The 22,372-nt window shown below is 41.0% G+C and overlaps 1 protein-coding gene across 2 annotated transcripts; it reads left to right on the forward strand.

The window, feature by feature from the left end:
* The first annotated feature begins 1,577 nt into the window (after positions 1-1,577).
* On the forward strand, positions 1,578-21,302 carry sfmbt1 (Scm like with four mbt domains 1). 2 transcript variants are annotated; one of them, XM_028575899.1, is made up of 21 exons: positions 1,578-1,650; positions 6,084-6,132; positions 6,230-6,324; positions 6,814-7,057; positions 7,722-7,810; positions 8,589-8,841; positions 9,817-9,914; positions 10,715-10,816; positions 11,146-11,299; positions 11,503-11,585; positions 12,459-12,585; positions 13,906-14,019; positions 14,201-14,243; positions 16,305-16,372; positions 16,485-16,624; positions 17,238-17,347; positions 17,759-17,934; positions 18,671-18,849; positions 18,995-19,216; positions 19,698-19,826; positions 20,575-21,302. In XM_028575899.1, exons 2-21 carry the CDS (start codon positions 6,117-6,119, stop codon positions 20,713-20,715), a joined length of 2,583 nt encoding a protein of 860 aa, XP_028431700.1. In that variant the 5' UTR covers positions 1,578-1,650; positions 6,084-6,116; the 3' UTR covers positions 20,716-21,302. The 2 variants fall into 2 exon arrangements, with proteins under 2 accessions (XP_028431700.1, XP_028431702.1); XM_028575901.1 differs by having other exon boundaries at positions 1,584-1,650; positions 6,026-6,132.
* The last annotated feature ends 1,070 nt before the right edge of the window (positions 21,303-22,372 follow it).

A 22,372-nucleotide genomic window follows, 5' to 3' on the forward strand; every position in this document is an offset into this window, starting at 1 on the left:
CACCTCCGCGTGGAACGTGTGGCCCAAAGGCGAGGAGACATTCCTGCAGTGCGCACGGTTTATGACCTGTCTTCGTCCTCTGTCCCCAGCCGTAATCCTCTGCCTGCTGCAGGATGTGGACAGTGAACAAATAACTAACACGAGACAAATAACAGCGACCTGCACTGAGCGACAGAGCTGCTGTTCAAGTTGTTGAGACCTTTGCCTTTATGCAGACCAATGCAGCATTAAAGTTGTAGACCCTTTTAAAAATAAAAATGACCCCACACAATTGGCAGATTATAAAGCATGATCCAAAAAGCGAAATAACAAAAGAAACAAATATGTTTTTTTTTCTGTTTATTTACTAAACCTAATTTTCTAATATTATTAGTCGCATGGTCTTCTGTTTGAAAGCTTATATTGAGAGCACCGCACTTTAATAACTGAATCAATTTGGGAGTAAGTGCCTGCCCCCTTTTGATTTATACATGGCTGTCCGATTTGTTTCGACTGTTCAGGCAAGATCCAATCGCTTTTCTGTAGCCCACGTTTATTGTACTATTTCCACCTCAACGCGTGCATTTATTTCCTCTTTTGTTATAATAGGCATCCGAATGGTCTATTGTTGAGGATTATCTGAAGCAGTGTGGCATATATATGGTCCAAGTGAGAGCCAAGACCTGTATCAGGCTCTTTCTGGCTCCTAGAAACGCTTCCCAAAACGAGAAATACGCTTATTTAATAAGGAAGTCACATTTATAATACAAAATAGATGGACTTTGAGCATTACGCTCACAGTGTCAAGGCATTATTTCCAGCAGTTTCTTCCGCCCTCTCCTCCAAAAACCCGACTTCATATCCCTGTGCATCAGAAAGTACCGTATACCAGCAATGACAGGATTGTATTCAGTCATTATGATAGGGCGTTATTGTGATTTATTAAAAAAGTATTTGCCCATTTAGCCTTTTATTGCGCATTGTGGGGCTATATTTTTTGTATTTACTTAAATATTGTATTGAAAGGAAATAAGCAACTCGAGGTCACCTTCAGTACTTCGTACAGAACGAATTGCTTTTTCGTGGCAAAAAACACCCCACTTATCGAAAGTGGGTCATTTAAATGTGCAATTAATTCCAGCTCAAACATTAAGTGTTAATTCCGCTGGGGATAAAATCCTTTAACGACTGGTCAGGTTAACCCTCGTGTAGCCTATTTGTACGAATTAAAGCAAACGGAAAGCATTTTGCTTAATTTTTTTTTTTTTTTTTTTTGCGTGAGGTTTTGTAGATTTTGGTCTTGGTTCTGATTGTGTGATGTTTTATTGTGTGTGTGAAGATGGATGTTGCCGGGCTCAGAGGCATATAGGCGGCAGAACATGCGCAGTGGCCATTTGTGCCATATTGGAATGAGGTCGTGAACGAACGAGAACTGCGTCAAGATAGCGAGACGCTGCCACAGCGACGCCGGAAGTATCGCGATTTGATCCTCAACACAAAAAGAATCACTGTAGCACGAGCGGCGGTTGTAACTTCCGCTCTTACGACCATTTTATTTTGAAACGTGTAACCGGGGCTCTCGGTTTTTATTCGCGTTAGTTTGTCATTGCTGCGAGCGAGCAGGCGGAGAGGAACTGCATCTAAAAACCGACTTGGAAAAACTACTTAGCGGTAAGGGGCGAATTTTGCGACTAAATATTCACGTACTCTGTGTTGTTAGTTACAAATTCCTGACGGTGTTTTGTATTGGGGTGGCGCATTCGTCTTTTTTCCCGTCTCTCAAAAAGATGAGTCGGGTTCGGTCGAGTGTAAGCGCCCTTATTGCTCGTCAGCCTGCTCTTATTGCTCAAGCTGTGACGTTCAGTAACTTGACTCGGACACAGGCGGTGGTACCATGTGTCCAATGAGTCCCACACGGTCATTATACATTTAGGACCGCGTGTTTGTTTATTAGAGAGCAATTTCATAATTCTCTCAATCGGTAGGATAGCCATATGTTCTCCTCGGTGTGAAAGTTAGACCGTTGGTGCTGTAGTGTAACGTTAGTCTCTCTTTGCAAAGCCATTGCGTTAATGGCTCATCTCTGTTTCTGAACGCTGCGGTTAGTCCGTACTAGTGCAATATTAAGCTAGTTTCAATTCAAGGATTGTGTGGAAATGTCCAGTGATTTGCCCTTGAATAACTCCGTATATTTATAATGTTGAAGCCTTACATAATGACGGTTGTACGATCCCAGCCGATTTGCGTTTCAATGGAACGTTAGCTCTCACCAAAGCAGCTAAATAAACTCATGTGTTATGAATGCTATTTCGTTCATTCTGGTTTTAACAGCTGATGAGGGTTGTCATCTAATCCACGTTGACTTACGGCAACCTATTTTTTCTTCTGGCGCTTATAACTTCCCTATTGTGCAACTTGAGTGATCCGCTGGCATCGCTGCTCCGGTTGACGTGCCGCTACGCAACGAGCAGCATGATTGTAACTGAATGGAACCGCTTTGTTATTTATACGTAGTGTGTTGAGCTAATGTGGCTTCTTCATTTCAGCATCCTATTTGGTGTGAAGTTATAGCAGGTCGGCCAGTTGGCAGATTTCGAGGTCAGTTTCAGTTTGACATAGCTCGTGGATTACCATCCACTGAGCAGGCCAGCTCGTATTGGTTCGTCTTCAGAGCAACCCTTTGTTGGCAACCACAGCGTTCATATTAACGACGTTTGGGGTATTTAAAGTAATTTAAAAAGCATTGGCGGGTGTCAAGTCATCATAGCTACCTGATAGGAACCTACACTGGGCAGCACAATGATCTGGTTCTCCATTTTATCACACCTATAATCAGGAGTGCGCATGGTGTGTAAACCTGCATCAACTTTATTTACCAGCCTTTTTAAAGGGTCATTTCACCTAGATTACAAAAAAGCCCCATATGTTTTACTTCACTGTAGTACTATTGAGCCATCATCCGCCAGATGGTTTGGTTTTATGGTGCCATGTCTTCAGTCTGAGATTTCTGCTACCCTCCCAATACAAAAGAGGGGGTGAGCTGAATTTTTATTTGTGGTGCTCACAGTATTGACAGCTAGTTATTTCACAGACTTCATTGTAAACAGTTTCCATTGCAACTACCTTCTGCTCAGTGTTAATTATTTAGAGTTTGGTGGACAGAGTTTCTGGAAAGAGATGCTGCCGTTGAATTTTAAAATCTAACTTTTCAGTGTGTTGAGCACCACGAACAAAATTCCTGTCCCTTCCATTTTATTAGGGCAGACATTTCAGAGACTGATAATGTCAAAACCTGGCACAATAAAACCAAAACTAACTGCACTGCTCACTAGCACTACAGGGGGGAGAGAGAGAGAGAGAGAGAGAGAGAGTGAGTGATGCAATTTCATAACACAATTAGAACACAATGAAGTTCTCTTTTGAAAATAGGTTTTGTTTATGTTATTGACTATGGACACCAACAGGAGGGCATACTAATTTTCTGCTACATTACTGCCTATAATCTCAGTCATACTGGTGATCAGCCGATGCCATTAAATAGTGTTGGGGGACATTTTTCAGCAGCTAATTTCCTTTTATCAAATGTATTTTGTCACATTGCATTTACAGCCCAGGGACCTCCGAGGTTTAGGAAGACTGGTTTAGAAATGTTTAGTTGCAAGTGCTGATTAGAATATGATTCAGTAAGTGCTTGTAAAGAGGAGTGTGTGTGTGTGTGTGTGTGTGTGTGTGTGTGTGTGTGTGTGTGTGTGTGTGTGTGTGTGTGTGTGTGTGTGTGTGTGTGTGTGTGTGTGTGTGTGTGTGTGTGTGTGTGTGCGCACATTTGGCCCTTTCTTTTTCAGGTTCAGTCAGAGTCTTGGTGGGTGGTGCAAAAAAAGATTGAGGCAGACTGCTGCTAGCTGTTGTCTACACAGACCACTTGCTGTATATGAAACAGGGGAAGTTGCTTTTCTTCCTGTTTGCACGTACAAGCCAAGGTTGTGCTGTTCTATAAAGTTAAGTGCTGCAGAAACCTACAGCTAAGGCAGCCGAGCAAGTTTATATCGAAAGCTCGTTTTTGAAAGTGATAGTTCTCAGAGGTGTTGTAATCAATATACCTCTGAAACTGTGTATACAGATGCAATTCAATTCTTTTGAGAATGACTGATTCAGTTGCATGTTGTTTAAACTGCTTAAAAAAATGTTCACCTTTGTTTAAAAAAAAAAGCAAAAAAAAAAAAAAAAAGCCATGAAATCAATTGTAGAGGAAGGTCCCAGGAGTTTGTAGTTAGAAGAAGACATACTTTATTATAGACATTACACACACACACACAGAACCAAAATAAACACACATTCAAACAGGACCTATAAACATGCATTAAATGGAAAGATGTCAGAGCGAGGATGCTGCCCATGATAGACATTAGAGGTGTGAATCTTCACTGACATACGATTATCATGTCAACGATTCAATTCGATTCGATATCTTGATGCATCACGATGCGTCAAATACATTTTTACTATTAAAGCCATATATGATATTTAGGCTAATTCATAGCTTTTCAAGCTTCAAAAACAAAACATTCTGCAGTGCTCTAATACTAAATAAACTGGATACATAAAACTATACAGCACTGAGCACATGGCACTTCCTCAATGTGCAAAACATACCAGAATATGTAAACAGAAATAATCCATTATGGCCTGGCCGATTATCGATGCAGCATTTTTTATTATTTTTTATATTTTTGAACACACAACATACAGAACAAACAAATACAATTGAACAGGAACCAAAACCCTCACCCTCTGCGGTCTCGAGGAAAACAAAACCAAAATACAAGAAAACAAAAATCACACCTTGCCTAGTCACTCTCCTCTAAGCTTCTTAACTTTTTAGGCATGTATTCCTTCTCCTGTCTCCTCTCCACTGCTCTTTTTTTTCCCCACTCTTATGTCAGGAGTGTGACCCCCAGGGACAATAAGGCCCTCTGGTGTGTTTGTCAGAGGGAGGGGGAGAAAGACAGAGGGAGTCTGGGGCAGGGTCGCGGGTGAAAGGTGGCGCTGATCCCGGTGGAGCACGGGGGTCGCAGTGGCAGTCCGGTCGTGGGGAGGGGGTGGTTTCTGATTGCGGCCCTAGTTTTAATAGAGACGTCAGACATGACAAAGACAGGCCTGACAGGCCGGCTGAATGGAGCTGCCGGGACAGAGCAGCTATCCTCGCCCAGCGCTCCCTCCTTTCTCATTCATGCCACCTCTCTTGTTGTATTAACTTATTTCATCTGCTTTTCACAACGTTGTGTGTCAGTTTGATGAGTCAAAGCTTGATGTGTGTGTCCGCATTCATGTCAAGGCACTGTTTGAAATCTTCACATCGGGGCAGGAAAAGGTATACAATTGCTGTTTTAAAAAAGATGAGCCCAAATGAGTTTCACAAGTAGAAGTGGCGCTGGATAAGATTAGCATAGTTTAATATATTTCCCGGCGGTTACGTACCATCTGCCGCGTTACTTAGGTTGTAGCTTGTGCCTGCCTAATGAATGACAAAGGTGCAGCATGTTAAGTTTGGGATTTTATTCACAACTTCTCCAAATTAATTAAATTTTGGCATTGAAGCAGGGTTTGTAAATCACGTCTGTTGAATTGTGTCTTTCTTGACTTGATTTATTGTTGCAGGTTGCTCTGCCTGCTAGTTAATGGCTGTTTAAAATGTTTTCTGTAGTTGTTGGCTGACACATTATGCTGATTAATGTCGTGTGTTTTAGGCAGTGTGTTGTAAATATGGTAGCCAGCTGGAGTAAGTCTTGATCTCTGTTTTGAGCTCTTTTTTTGTGACTTTTTGCTGATACAGTTTGGCTTGTGAATCGCTGAGCGGGCTGTTGCAATCCATGGGTATCACCTGTCTCATTAATCTTATAGTTGTTGAAAACAGAAGCGAGTTCACAGATTATTTAGTGATGTTGAGATCTGTGGATAGTGATTTGATTAAGCATAGTCACAGCATAGTGTGCTGCAGATGACTGCGATTGCTGCAATTCTGTGTTTGTTTGTTTTTTTCTGTCTCCAGAGCTTTGGACCAGTGCTCATTCGCTGGATAATTATCCTTCTCCTGTTTTCCTTCTCAGAGCTCCTAGTCTCGGCCTTGAGAGGGCACCAGCATGAGTCAGGAGTCTGGTAAGAACTACACTGTTAACAGCTGTGTGAAATGAGTAAGATAATATCTTCAAAAAAGATGGTTGGAAAAGAGAAATGTGCTGTGTGTGTGTTACAGACAGAGACTCTGCTCAGGATGCGTCTGACTTTAACTGGGATGAATACCTGGAGGAGAATGGAGCCGTGTCCGTGCCCCATCAGGCCTTCAAACATGTGGGTGCTGACAACCTTCACAGCTAACACACATCACAGGATAAGCTTGTGCCAGCTATTAATCAGTTACTAAACATCTGTGTAAAGTTCTCAAGGAACCGCAAGTTAGTTTTAAACTATGTATTAAATCTGAAAGCATGACTCACATGTATGGAATGTGTCCGCCAGTAAAGCCCCTAGAAACAGCTGTAGAAGCATCCAGTCATAAAGCAATCAACAGCAGGGACACAGAAGTCACTGTAGCATCACCAGTAGTAACAGAGCTTCTATAAATAGCAGTTTTAACACATAATACTTAGCTGTATGCTGGCAGGTAGGTGTAATTGAAATAAAAGCCATTGGCAGCATAGAATAAAAGTCACCTTTTCTTTTCTTTGTGCACATTTGTAGGTTGTTTTTTGTGTAACCAGCTGCCAAACACAAATTGTGGTTTAACTGCGAGGGGGCCAATCAAGATAATGATTCGATGTATCTCCGTCCTTGTGTCAGGTGGACCAGGGCCTGCAGACAGGACTGACTCCAGGCATGAAGCTGGAGGTGTGTGTGCGCTCAGAGGCCGGCAGTCCATACTGGGTGGCCAACATCATCACCACATGTGGCCAGCTGCTGCTGCTACGCTACGAGGGCTACCAGGATGACCGGCGTGCCGACTTCTGGTGTGACCTAATGACGGCAGACCTCCACCCGCTGGGCTGGAGCCGCCAGCATGGGAAGACAATGAGGGCCCCCGAGGGTGAGGCATGGCTGGTGTTATGTTTGTTGTTGTTTTGAGAGGTGTAGCAAAAGTAGTAATCTACCTATGGCCACTCAAAAATTTGCATGGTGTCTGTCTTTCCTGTAGAGCTGAGTGATCATATAAAACATGACTGATGTGCAGAAGATTAACACCCATCAGCCATGAAAAGTTGTCTGCAGGTGTCAAATAATCATTTCATTTTGTATAAAAAATGTATGTACAATGATAAATTGGAAATGCTAAGTTTTTCCATATTTAGTGTAACTTTAGTCCGCCCACTTTATGATTTATTTTCCTTCTTTTTTAGTTTTTATGCGAGTGCTTTAGGGAAAGGTGAGCAGTGGAGAGAGCAAACCGTTTTTTGTACTGTGTACATGTCAAAATGCTATTTTAATGGTGGAACTAAGTAATTACACTTTTGTTCAGCATAGCAAGGAGTAACTTATGGTGAGAGTTGTTCACAGTATGATGAAAAAGTCGTATTAGATGTAATATTCTGTTGTCTTTGAATTAATGATTGTGTTTATTCTTAATTTATGGCTGATGCTGGGATTCAGGGTGACTAAGAGAGACCAGGCAGAGGAGTGTATGTGTGATCCTGAGTCCACCTGCTTGTTTGGTTTATACAATAAACAGACTGCATGTGTATGATCCACCTCAGGTGTGCGTGAGAAGCACCAGGACTGGGAGGCTCTGTTGGAAAAGGCCCTGGCTGAGGAGTGCAGCGCGCCTGCCAACCTGCTGGAATTGGTAAGGCAGGGGAAAGGAGCAGCTGTCCTTCTTAGAAACTGCATGTTAGCTTTCGTATTTCTCTCAAGTCTCTGTCTGTGCCAATAACAATCACCTCTATCAGTACTGACTTCATTAATCTGACGACTTTAAAAACACATGATAATATAATGAATTCATACATACGTAATATATAATACATTCAGACTTTCACCTTTACTGTTCAAGTGGCGTGGCAAGTCCAGTAAATACAACCGACATAGAAAATCACCAAGTTGACAGTTTATACGTGTGACTCTGTAGTCTTGGCACACACACACACATACACACACACACACACACACTGTTATGTTTTGTTTTACTGTTGTTTGCTAGTTTATATTGTAGATATAAATCTCCAAACAGTTGGTATGTTTGTTATGCCCACTTTGAAATGGCTAAAACGTCATACTCAAAATCCCCATTGGAATAAATGTGAAGCTGAATTGAATACGATTTTGTAGCTATTATGAAGTCCTGCATGCGTTCCCTGCGTCAAGTCCCAAGTCTACAAAAAGCAAGGCTGTGAGCTTTTGTTTACAGCACCAAGGTTGTGCTGCTGAAAGCAAAATGGCTGTAGGAACAGCCTGTGAAATTCTTTAGAGCCATTAGTTAGCTTTCAGTGACTGTGCCTCAGTTTTGTCACTTAGTCATGTAGTGCATTCTCTCCCAATACAAATTCCTCGCCTTGCCTAGGCGTGTGTTCATTTGTGTTTGTGTAAGTGTGTGTGCTATCAGCTTCTCATTTACTACCCCACAGCCCCAGCGTGGTAGAGACCCAGTGGAGCTCCTGTGTGCAGGCTGCTACGTGGAGCTCCAGGACAGTGTTGACCTGGGGCTTGCCTGGGCTGCTGAGGTGGAGGAGAACGTCGGAGGAAGGCTGAAGCTGCGCCTGGTAGGCACCGAGGGCCTCCCAGACACGCCTGCAACCCTTTGGCTCTTTTACCTCCACCCACGCCTCCACCCACCTGGCTGGGCCAAAGAGCATGGCTGCACCCTCAGGCCTCCCTTGGGTCAGTGGCAGTGGCACGGGTCAGATTTTATATTTAGAAACAAAAGGAAAAAAGGATGTCTAGATAGCATGAGTAATAGTTTCTGATTGAAGGACACAAGAAGAATGGCAATTATGGACTGTCTGGATGCATGTGCAATTATACAGTACTATGATTACCTATTACATAGGTCAATAGTCATTTCTAAAGAATCAATACATCAGATTACTACTAATAATTTTGTGAGTTATAATAACCTTTTCAAAATACTTTCACAAGTGCATAGTGCTGAAATACAAAGCACCAATATTCATAATGTGATGGTATCAGACAGTAGATCTTGAAACTGATTTCCCATGCAGGGTGAGATATCGCATTGTTTTCAGGACCACGATCTGCTAATGCTCTTCAAGTAAATAAAGTTTATTATGCAAGATATAAGAGCCCAGAAGGCTATATATCTTTCCTGACACAGCTGATCTACCTTTTGGTAAAGTCTTACTGATATGCAATGCCAGGCTTTTATTGCTAAAATTGTGTTATTGTGTTAAAAGTAATCATAGTCTTTTGTATTACTGGTATTTCATGTTTCATAAAAGAATAGGGGAGATATAATGCTTTCTTTAAATATGTAATACAAGGTACCAACCGAAGTTCATCCTCATCATGTTTATAAGGCCTTCTAAAACCTACTGTAGTGCCACGTGATAAAAATGTAATGTCTTTTGTGGTTGCAAAAATGTGGAGGACAACACTGTTTTTTGTTTGCTTGTTTATTTAATTGTGGCGACCTAATTGGAGGTCCAGAACAAAGAAAAAGCAACTCACATAGCTTCAGTTATAAACGTTCCAAGAGAGTGCACAGTGTAAAATCCAATCAGATGTATGTTTTGCCTTTTTTATTAAATATCTCTTGATAATCAAATTATACCCTAGTCATCAGGAAGTCAGGTTAAGTTCTTCAGCAGCTGATCTGTGTGTATTTGTGTGTTTCAGACCTGTTGGCCCTGCGGACAGAGGGAGAGTGGGAGGAGGTGAGACAGAGGATCAGTGACCTGCCCCAGGATGAAGCACTGACTACAGAGTTCAGTAAGGTACTGCCAACCGTGCTCTTATTTGGTCTTACTGGCCCAAAAATATCACTGCTTAGGTCTGGTTATCGTTCCAAATCTTTCGATCCGGTGCCAATTTCGATACCTCAGTTTCGATGCCGGTTCCTACAATACTTTTTTTTGATACCATATATTTTAAAATCCATTTCAACATCAACAAAAACACATTAAACACAAAGCTTTTATTTTCCACCTTAATTGTGAATCAAAACAGTTATCAAAATTAAAAAATTCTGGTAAAACTGCTCACTCAGAGTAACATTATTACAAGTGCCTTGCCTTGCAAGCTCAGCCTGTCAGTCAGTCATCAGGGCAGAGAAACCACCGTTGTGTCTGCTTGTCTAGTAAGAGGAAGTGTAACGTCAACAGCACCGCGACCGCTTTCGGCTCGCCATTAATATCAACCGCTGTCTGCGTGAAGTTTTGAAAAACTGTAACTACACTTGAAACCAACCGTGACTCTCTGTGACTTCAACAAAACTGCAGACTGTGTGTGTGTGTGTGTGTGTGGGTCGGAGCTCCGCTCTGTGTCAATATGCAGAAAGGACAGATTGCTTGCGCTTTGGAACCGAAATTTGGCACCGAAATGCCATAAAAGTATCAACATTCGGTACCCAGCCCTATCACTGCTTACTGCTGATCCGCCAGTTAAGATTTGATAATTATTCACTAAGAAAATAGTTGTGAAGTTCTCTATACTGAAACTTAGACTAACTAACTAAGAGCTGAGCTTTTTGAAAGTGAATCTGCATGTGTGTTTGTCTGTGTATTGTCTCTCTCAGGATCAGCCTGCCATTGCTGCTCATTGTTTCAAGGAAGGAATGAAACTGGAGGCTGTTGACCCTGGTGCTCCTATTTCCATCAGGCCTGCCACTGTGACCAAGGTAACAAGACTTTCCTATCAAATCTGTCTCTCCTATGTTGCAATGTTTTTCTTGTTTGCTGTTTTATTGGCATTAGTTGAACTTGTTTATGCTTTCTATCTTCATTACCACACTGTCTGTACTGGCTAAAATGCTAATGATCACCCCAGAGTCTTAAAAAGACCACAAAGATGGCTGAAACTACATCTTTTTGAACTAGTTAATCGTACAATCCAGTAGATCTCCTTAGCTTGATACAGTCTTTAGTGTGACTCAGTGGGAAAAAAACTTTACAGCTGTAAATGAAAAATGTTTGGAAGTGTCCTAAAATGACCTCCTCTTCTTTTCAGGTGTTCAACGAGCAGTACTTCCTTGTGAAGATGGACGACCTTTGTGGTATTGAGGAGGGTGCTGGGAGGTCCTTTCTGTGTCACAGAGACAGTCCAGGAATCTTCCCTACTCAGTGGAGCCTCAAAAACGGAATCTCTCTCAGCCCCCCACCAGGTCTGTGCTGTCAAATGTTGTTCCTTTTTTATAACCACTCACTTAATTGGTTATTGGTAATATCAGACAATTAGGAATGGCATTGATTCGATCACTCATGCTTTCTTTCTCTCTCCATTTCTTTATTTGTTTCCTTTATCTGCCCTTGCTTCTTTCTTTCTGTCCATTCTTTCTCCCTGCTTTCTTCATTTTATCATGTACAGGATACCAGGGTCCAGACTTTGACTGGGCGGATTACCTGAAACAGTGCGAGGCTGAGGCAGCTCCTCAACATTGCTTCCCAACTGTAAGTCAACCTCCGTTTTTACCCCTTTTTACACCAAAATCACACTGGTCAGGCTTCAGTGTAAAAGGCTGCGTCATGTCCAACGACTCGTGTACAAACCCACCACCAGATGCTGGTCCGACTTGTAACATTGGTCGTTCAGTGAAAGAGTCTGAGATGAGCTATTAATCGGCTCCTAGCGCATTTTGTCCTCCCATTGGTCATTGTCCAAATGACCTTTTTAAATGGGGAATTGTAGGTTACTATTACTATATTGCTGTGATATGAAGGCGTCATGTGACATCTGTGCTATCATGCAGTGCGCCTGCATGAATGATTACAGTTTAAATCACCACTAGCAAGCTGTTAGAGCTAAATCCTCCTTCTTATTAGTTGGGTTGTACTATTCAAGCAGCAATTCAGGCTATTGAAGAGATCTTTTTTTGATTGAAACAAAATAAGCTCTTTAGTTCCGTTTTGTATGTGGTTAAAAAAAAAAAGACTGAAACTGACAGTATTCCTCTGAAAGCATTGTACTATTGGCAGCCTGTAAAGTGTGATACCTACTGTATCTCGTGCCCATTTCTTGTGTAAACTGCTTGTCACCTGGATGGGTTTGGTGAAGAAAGAGTCTCTTAGGGAACGGAGGTTGAACACTGCTCAAATCAATGCTACAGTACTTTACAGTAGACAAGTGAAAGTATCGTCAGTTCCTTTTGCAACCCTGTAACTATTGTACTTTGGAGGAAATAGATTTTATATTTTACTTTCCCACGCAGTCAGAATATAACAGAATGTAGGATATTAGATTTTACCGATTTGACAGACAGCATAATAGTCTAGCCTAGCATAACCCTCTCAAATACTTTTTTCCCCTCTCTGTTTACCTGCCAGGAGCAGTGTGACCACAGCTTCAAAGAGGCCATGAAACTGGAGGCTGTTAACCTGCTGTCACCTGAGAACATTCATGTGGCAACTGTCACCAGGGTCAAAGGGCAATACATTTGGCTCAGCCTGGAAGGTGAGACGGGGTACTGAAAGAATGTGTAAGGATGAAAGTAGAACATTAAAGTGCCCATATTATGAATCTGGGATTTGGGGTGTTATTTTGTGTCTCGGGTGCTTCCACACTCATACAAACATGCTGTTTTGAGTGAGATATGGTTTCTGAATGTGTCCTGTCTTCAGTCTCCGGGTGAGCTGTTCAAAATCTGCATGGCTTTCTACATCACTACCCGAAACGAGGTGACTAACCGTAGCACGCTAGCGCTAGCATGCTAGCTCGTTCTGAATGGCAAAACACTGCTACAGCACACACTAGTTCACCATAATCTACAAAAGAACTACTTACATGTCCCTGTTCTGCAGGTATTCCACGGAAAGTTGGAAGTGCGCCCTCGTTTAGAAGAAGTCTCCCAGCTAATCCTGCCTTGTGCTAACTGAAGTTGTAGAAACAAACAGCTAAATGATGTGATCCTTACCTGTGCGCCTCCCAACAAAGATGGGATAGAAGTGTGATGCCTCACTCTGTAGCTAAAACAGAGACCTGAACACAGGGTGAAAAGAGGATCTGCAGCAATGTGCAGTACAACAAAAATACGGTGTTTTTTGAAAATTAAACCATGTAAACCTATTCTGGTACAACCTCAAAATACAATTATGACCCTGAAAATGAGCATAATATGGCCACTTTAACATGTTTAATTTTTGTGCAGTCCCACAGCTACATATCATGTAGAGCATTAACCTATGTGGATCTAATCAGAATTCCTGGCTCCCTAGTTGAGTAGCTACCTATGCATTTTGCATGGAGAACGCAGTAATGTGAGAGACATATATTGTAGTATTTTACACCAATTCATACACTAGATCACAGCATCTGAGATTATACAATCTCCTAGAGAAGCAGAAGTTGGTGTTCCGCACTTCAGACACAACTTCTCAATATTATGTATGTTGATACACTGCAGATACAACTTTCTTTTATTATAAAATGAGTGTGTGTTGTCTTTGCACCATGAAAAGATATGTGATATGATATGTAATATGTGTGTACGTATACTTGCATTCATGCAAACAAGTAGATGGAGAACCTAAAAGTAAGTTTTACTATTGTGTGACATTTGTTTGATTATAAATGTATATATTATAGCTCAAATCAAGTTACATTTCTTTTGAAAACACAACATAATATGGAGGTGTAAGTACAAGTAAAGTTTGTCATTTCCAGTGGCTCTAGCTGAATTTGGCATCCACGCCAGGGTAAGATGTAGTCTGTGATATCTTTATTGCTGTTCACTGTCAGTGATTGTCTGACAGCTGTGTGTGTATGTTTGTACAGGACTCAAGCAGCCCATGCCAGAGCTGATAGTTCATGTGGACTCCCTCGACATCTTCCCTGTCAGCTGGTGTGAGACAAACGGCTATCCACTCGTCTACCCCATCAAACCCTCAGGTATACAACATCATAGTAATCATCATAGTGGACTCTCATGATCTTCACACATCTGCCGTAACGAGACTGTTACCAATGCTGTTACAAACATAATGCTATCAGTTTTTTAACCTGACCTCCAAATAAGTGGTATAATGTTATAGTGTGACTGAGAATACATTAGCCTGTCCTTGTTTTTCAGTTGAAAAGGAGAGGAAGATTGCTGTGGTACAGCCTGAGAAACAGTGAGTAAAAGAGGAAGGGTAGTGGTGTTGACTGGTTTATTGTTTTTTTGGGTCGTTGTAAATAATAGAGTATGGTCTAGACTTACTCACCTGCGTGAAGCTAGCCCCCCATGTCATCCAAAAATTATTAAAAACACTGCTATTCGTTTGTGCTGTTAAGGGTTTTAAATAATTAAACTTTACATTTTCTGGTCAGTGACGTCACCCAGCCCCCCATTAATGTCCAAATTTCCCCAAAATGGTCTCAATCGTTTGTGCTACGTTTGTGCTGATTTGTGCCATTAAAAGAAACATTTGAGCCACGTTTTTACGGTACATTCTAAAACGCTTAATGTGAAAAAGCTTAACATGGTTTAATGTACCTAAACAACAATCAATCATCTACAAATTTCTCATGGCCATTGTAGGAAAAAAATGCGACCGATTCTACTCTGGCTCAAAAAGCCAGAGTCTTTTAAGAACCACCGGTCACTTCTCAAAGTTTCCCCTTTACTTATCGTGTTCGTTGAAAGGCAGACCAAGAAATGAATCTTCAGGATTCGTTCAGTTAAACCATAACAATCTTTAGTAAAATTATATTGCAAACATATCTTTCATATGCATATGGATCAGCCGCTCCTTCAAGACTTTCTCTTCCTAACCACCAACAAAGTCTTTCCGGGTCTGACCCCGGACCTTCCTTTTCCCTATTCTTTTATTCATCTTCAGGTTCCTCCTTCCGCCATTGCGTGTGGGCCGCCAATTGGTTGGATATCACTCAGACTTTCTGTCTCCGAGAAGATAGAGAAGTTGCGCGCTAGAGATTGTTTGTTCCTTTAAGAGATTTTATTAGGTGCATTCTGTTCCAATTGTTTATTAAACAAATGAGGAGCACTTTTGCTCCACTAAATTTGAACCCGTCTTATCTTACACATGCCAGACCGGAGGAGACAGCGAGGCCATCACAGGCTACAGGACATTCTTATTCTAAACCCAATATATTTCTACACCATATATTGTCATGTACACTTAAGCCTGTCAAAAAACTAAAGCAAAATCCAACGATTAGTTGGATTAGAAGTTATCTCACGTTAATGTTTTCTTCTTCATTGGCGCCTATGGCGAGGAAAAAGCTTAACGTGGTTTAATATACCTAAACAATGATCAATGATTACCAAATTTCTCTCTCATATTGCTCATCATAACCACTGAAAACTGTCAAAAAATCGAACCCAAAGTCCAATTATTATGGACATTATCTGACATTAAGCGTTTCTGCTTCACATTTTCAGCAGGGCAGCCGAGCGGCTGTGGGTTGACTCTCTACGGTTATCATGGGCTTTACTTAAGTCCTAACATGAAAAAGCTGAATATTGTTTAATGTACCTAAACAACAATCAATCATCACGAAATTTCTCTCTCATATTGCTCCTCATAACCACTGAAAACTGTCAAAAGATTGAACCCAAAGTCCAATTATTATGGGCGTTATCTGACATTAAGTGTTTCTGCTACATTACAGCTATTGTAAGGAAAAAGCTTAACGTGAAAAAGCTTACGTGGTTTAATGTACCTAAACAACGATCAATCGAAGCTTTTTCACATTAAGCGTTTTAGAATGTCCCGTTCATGGGAGTGATGGCTGGTGTCAGAAGCCTTTGCAGCACAAATAGTAGCTGTGTAACAAATAAAGTCTGATAATGTAAAAACCAAAGTAGCACAAATGTTTCTTTTAATGGCACAAATCAGCACAAACGATTGAGACCATTTTGGGGAGATTTGGACATTAATGGGGGGCTGGGTGACGGGGGGCTGGGTGATGTCACTGGCCAGAAAATGTAAAGTTGAATTACTGTACTTAAAACCCTTAACAGCACAATATTTTTTTAAAGCACAAACGTAGCACAACTGAATAGCAGTGTTTTTAATACTTTTTGGATAGGGTGACTTTCTATATCTGTAAAGTGTCCTGAGATAACTCATGTTATGAATTAACACTATGAATAAAATTTAATTGAATTAAATTGAATGGATCGAGTACCATGGCCTTTCAACTTCTGACTCAAAATAATCACTTTACAGCCGAATTCCACCTAAGTCATCGTCACCTGACGCTGTCAAGCAGCAGATGGCCAACCAGTCAGAGACAGGTGAGTGGTATGTCTCAGGTCCCATTGAAGGATTCCAAACTGTGATGTGTCCCGTCTACTGACTGCCTGTGGTTGTTTCATCATTTGTATATCATGTTGTGTCCACGTGCAGGGCAGGGGAATGGGAAATACTGCTGTCCCAAGATCTACTTCAACCACCGCTGTTTCTCTGGGCCTTACCTTAACAAGGGACGCATTGCAGAGCTTCCTCAGTTCATTGGCCCTGGAAACTGTGTCCTTGTGCTCAAAGAGGTGAGAGAGGCTAGTCCAGCTGTTTACTGTAAGAATAACCCAAAAAACGGGTGTCATTCCTTAATCCTTGTATAATATTTAGAGGTTGATTGTGATGTATTCAGCTTTTTTATAGCTACGCTGGCGGCGTGACTCCATTGGATGGCAATTTCCTTTGCTGGATCTGCCACTATTATTTGTGTACAGACATTTAATATTCCATTTCGAGTAATGTTTTACTCGAAACAAATGAAATCATGTTGGAGACGACTGATATCCTCCATCTCACACCATGGTGTTGAAAGCACATTTCCCAGAAAGCCTACTGCCATTTGACAGAAAGAGGAAGTTTCTACTTGTGCTCCTCCCCCCCTTCTCAGTAAATTAATTTTCTTTCATTCTACCATGTGATATTGCGAGAATCACAGATAGATTTAGTTTCAGTTGCATTGAAAATCACACGGTAATGGTAATGAAAGTCTCAAAATTAATATTGTAATTGTTTGATTTTGAAATGCTAATCATAGCACCCATTAAAGAATAAAAGACATAACCCTCCTACCTGCAGATAACCAGTGTTTAGCGATTCTTGTTTCTTTTCTTCTTCTTTCTTATTCTTTTTTCTTGTATCCAGGTATTGACTTTGCTGATAAACTCGGCATACAAGCCCAGTCGTGTGCTGAGAGAGCTGCAGCTGGACCAGGAGAGCCGCTGGCAAGGCCATGGAGAGACGCTTAAAGCCAAGTAAGGGGACGCACCATTTAATCCTCAGCTCAAAATACTCTGCCCTGTAGAAAACCTGCAGGAATAGTACAGTAGGAGTGTTCACAGACGGCCTATTTTAGGACACATGCTGGATTAAACACGTACTTAAATGCACAAATGGAAATAAAAAAACTGCACGCCAGAACAAGCACAAGCTCCTGATACTTCATTAAAGCAATGATTTAGCCGACAGCATCTGAGTTACTTTTAAGAGAACTTGCAGGCCGTAGCAACCTTGTTAGATCAAACATGAACATAATAGGAGCTTAAGTAAGTGCAAAGAATCTATTGTTTTCTATATCTTTTTTTTTTTCTTTTCCAACCTAATACTGTGTGGAAATAAGAAAGATGTATCACTATTTATTAAGCTTGCTTTTCTTTTGATATCAGATACAAGGGAAAGAGTTACCGGGCCACTGTGGAAATAGTCCGCACTGCAGACCGTGTGGCAGACTTCTGCAGGAAGACCTGCATCAAGCTAGAGTGCTGCCCGAACCTGTTTGGACCTTGCATGGTTCTGGAGCGCTGCTCGGAGAACTGCTCCGTCCTCACAAAGACCAAATACAGTAGGTGGTTTACAGAACTAGAAGAGACTTCAAATGATTAATCCGATGATCTGGGCTGGCTGCTTTCTTATCAAAGCAGATGATGAACACAACCTCTAATTAGAAACCTCTATACTTGCTTGTCAGTTGTGACCTTGATTCTAAACCTTATACAATCCTTTTTTTATTGTAACACAAAGCTCATTCATTTCTCCTTTTCCAGAAACCTTTAGTTTTTTTTCATTTGTGCTTTTCTAATGAATAGTGATCGTGTACATAATAGTGATCGTGTACATAAATGCTCCCTTAATAAATACAGACATTCTGTGAAGCATAGGATATAATTAGAAAAAATTATTCAGAAATTGCAATAATTATCCACAGCTAATGAATGTATGGTATGCTGAAAATATGTGTCGGAATTGGCCTCTTTCATCTTCTGCTGAACTATTTTGACAGCTCAAGGTCCCAGATTTGTTGATAGGTTTACTTGCTGCTGCACTGCAGTGTTGGGGTTAAGAAACGGATGCAATTTGATAGCAACAGACAAATGATTACAGTTACTTAGCCCATATCATCCATAGATATGCTTTTACAGCCTATTTATCAATCCTTTACATTTAGAGAATACATACAAATGTACAACCAAAAGTATTAGTTTGATTGATATATTTCCATCTATATCAGTGGCGTATTAAAATCTTTCTGACATGTCAAATGCAACATTTCACAAATACGCCTGTTGTCTTGTCACCAGCATATTACTATGGAAAGAAGAAGAGTAAACGTGTTGGCCGTCCACCTGGGGGCCACTCCAACCTGGAAGGTGGAGTGAAGAGAAGAGGGAGGAGGAGGAAGAGAAGGAAACAGCTGTTTGTACATAAGAAGAGACGCTCCTCAGCCTCAGTGGACAACACCCCTGCTGGGTCTCCACAGGTAACACACTCATATTTTCTCCATTAAGCAATATATTAAAGGATGCATACGTTGCATCATTGTTAAACCAACACTAACTTTGATTCTTCCTCACATTAGAGTGTGTGCTAATGGACTGTTTGTTGTCCTTGTCTTTGGCTCACAGGGCAGCGGAGAGGAAGAAGATCTGGATGAAGATGACTCCCTGAGTGACTCTGGGTCTGAGCTGCAGGACGATCTCCAGGATGATTCTGAACAATCGATTGGGAAGTCTCAGCCCACCACGCCGTCCCCCTCCCCACCAGCGACACCTAGGCCCACACGCCGGCGCCGGAGACCCCACTCCCCCTCATTCTCTGATGATGAGAACCGACCTCCTTCACCAAAGGTAATGAAAGTCATGAAGAGTTTTAAAAGGGCTAGGTAGCAATAAATACTGAAATATTTTTTTTAATATATTTATTTTCTCGTATTTCTTTATCATAGTTTACTTTCCAGTTAGTGTGTCTTTAAGTAATACTCTATTGTACCCCTAAGCGTAAAATAAAACTTCCTGCTAGTATAAAATTAAAGATTTAATGCACAATCCCACCTCTCTGCCCCTTCCAGCAAATCCAACTGCCTTTTTCTGCCAAACTAATCCATATCAATAAAGTTTTGAATGATGTTTTCACCAGGACCTGAATTTGGACTGGACCTGAGCTCTAAACAGCTTAAAGGAAATCAACAAAACTGAAACAGCCAGTGTTTCTTTTATGAAATGTTTGGGTCTGATACCCTTCTCCTCAGCATGAGCTGTGAGCCTTTCTTCCTCCACTGGGAGTTCTCTTAGAGTCTCTGTCTGACTCACCCTATCTGTGTGTTTATAGACGTCAAAGGTTGAGCCTCCTCCGAAGTTGTGTTTGGACACCAGTCCGCTAGAGTGGAGCGTTACTGATGTGGTTCGCTTCATCAAGACCACTGACTGTGCACCTCTTGCACGGATTTTCTTGGATCAGGTAAGAAATACTACAGAAAGACTTAATGGCCACTCAGGATGAGAGCTCACTCCACTCTTTTGCAATAAGTGCGTTATACGCTTGTATTGTATCCATGGTCACAAATAAAAAACATCACTTTACCAGCCCTAGATAGTTAAAGGTCCCATGACATGGTGCTCTTTGGATGCTTTTATATAGACCTTAGTGGTCCCCTAATACTGTATCTGAAGTCTCTTTTATATAGACCTTAGTGGTCCCCTAATACTGTATCTGAAGTCTCTTTCCCGAAATTCAGCCTTTGTGCAGAATTACAGCCACTAGAGCCAGTCACATAATGATCTTTCCTTAGGATGTGCCATTTCTGTGTCTGTAGCTATTGAGGAGGAGAGGGGGGGGGGGGTGGGGGGCAATGTGGAGAGAGGGGGTTGTGTCCTTGACCAACTGCCACTTTGCTCGTTTGAAAGCCATGATGTCTCTCTCTCTCTCATGGGTGGGCTAAATTCTCTGGGTGGGCAAAGCAGAGAAAGGGGAGGTAACCTTGCTCCTTATGACCTCATAAGGAGAAGATTCCAGATCGGCCCATCTGAGCTTTCATTTTCTCAAAGGCAGAGCAGGATACCCAGGGCTCGGTTTACACCTATCACCATTTCTGGGGGAACGCATATTAATGTTAAAAAAAACTCATAGTGACATTTTCATGCCATGGGACATTTAAGCCAAAACTAATTTTAGAAAATGCAACTGATATGAATTTATGTTTTTATAGGAGATTGACGGACAGGCACTGCTGCTGCTGAACCTCCCAACAGTGCAGGAGTGCATGGACCTGAAGCTGGGACCGGCCATCAAGCTGTGTCACCACATTGAGAGGGTCAAGCTGGCATTTTATCAGCAGTTTGCTACATAGCTGACGGGGAATGAACATGGACACGACTACATACTGTTCTGTGTATTAATTCTGTGAAAAACACTCTATTTCCCCATTTTGACTTTTCCAGCACTGGACATCCTTTAGAATCCGGCATATACCACATTGTGTTAGACAAAACCGTGGACATGAATCATGTGAACAAAGAAGCGCTGCATAAGAATAAACATGTGCTCTTTAGGAAAGACACAAACACACACACACACACACACTTCTTAACTTATGTGTCTTCAGAATGTCTCAGATTCTTCTTTTATTTCCTCTTTCTTTATGAGGATGACCGAGTGCCAGTGCCACAACTCCATTGGTCTGTTGTTTTCATTCATGATTTCCAGCCTCCCCTGCTGTCTCTTAAAGGGAATACCACTGAATCACAGCTTTTACTTGTCATACTCAGCACTAGAATATTTGGTATCTGCTCGTCAACATTTGCTATTAACTGCTGGAGTCAGAAATCAGGTGGTCTTGCCTCAAATCTGGTGATTTCACACTGAAGTCTAATTTCGAAAAGATGTTAAAAAATGTTGGTCCAAATAAGACTAAATGCAGTGTGTATATATATATATATATATATATATATATATATCTCTATCTCTATCTCTATCTCAGCCCACTTACATTCAAGCATTTAAAAACAAGACACAAAATCCATTTCACTGCAATAGCCTCAAGCTGCAACTTGGAGTCTTCGTGTTATGCTTTCTAGTTCTTAAGAGACTCACTTATAGATAAAATAACTGTTAGCATACAGATAAAACTACAAGTTGCATCCAGTGAACACTGTTTGCAAGTTTTTTGAAAGCCAGAGGTAATATTAAACTGGATATACTGATAGATTCAAAAGAACAGTCATAGTGTGCTGTTGCAAGGTAAGGAATTCGATTTTAATGTGAACACCGGACATGTGTGTATACTGTACTAATACCATTTGCAAATGTTATCCAGCTGAGTTAAGATACAATCTGCTCAACAACAAATGTAAAGGGGACTTTCATCTCAAGAGATCAAATTGCTTTTTGGTTCAAGCTTCTACAGTATGTAAGAGCCGTTTACATTGTAAGGACTCTAATGCAAGCACAAGCAAAACCATGTACTGTATGGTGGTATGCAAATATGACCCTGCATGTTTTTATATAGTGTATATAATATATTCTAGTGCAACAGGGTGATTAGAAAGAAAAACATATTGAGCAATTAACTTTTTGTGTAAGCAATGTATAAATCCCCCTAAATATACAGTGTATTTGCACAGAATACGCCTACATTTTCTCATATGGGGTGTATGGTTAAAACAAAGTTGATTATTTGAGCCATTTCATATCATTGAATAGTCATTAACCGTTACCTTAATAATACATGGGCAGTTTAGATATTCTCAAAATGCTTTTGTAAATCGTTTTTCCTCCTTTTACCAGTTCTTATAGTGTGATTAACTGTAATGTGCTTTCTTTTTGTGTGAGAAAAACCTCCGTAGGTTCTTGGTTGACCTATTTGCTTGTAGTTTCAGCTGTACTCAAATCAATGGAGCAGCTTTTTATTCACATTTGAAGATTGTAACTGCTATTTAAAGAGAAGACTGCAATTAAAACGATGAACAACGACGGCTCCTGGTTTTTGTCATACATTTTCCAGCATG

The sequence above is a fragment of the Perca flavescens genome, chromosome 4, assembly GCF_004354835.1.
Source record: "Perca flavescens isolate YP-PL-M2 chromosome 4, PFLA_1.0, whole genome shotgun sequence".
Taxonomy (NCBI): domain Eukaryota; kingdom Metazoa; phylum Chordata; class Actinopteri; order Perciformes; family Percidae; genus Perca; species Perca flavescens.

Coding starts and splice junctions, on each gene's coding strand:
- sfmbt1 (XM_028575899.1), top strand. Junction 7,058..7,721: donor GACAATGAGGGCCCCCGAGG/GTGAGGCATGGC, acceptor GATCCACCTCAG/GTGTGCGTGAGAAGCACCAG. Junction 16,373..16,484: donor GGCCAACCAGTCAGAGACAG/GTGAGTGGTATG, acceptor GTCCACGTGCAG/GGCAGGGGAATGGGAAATAC.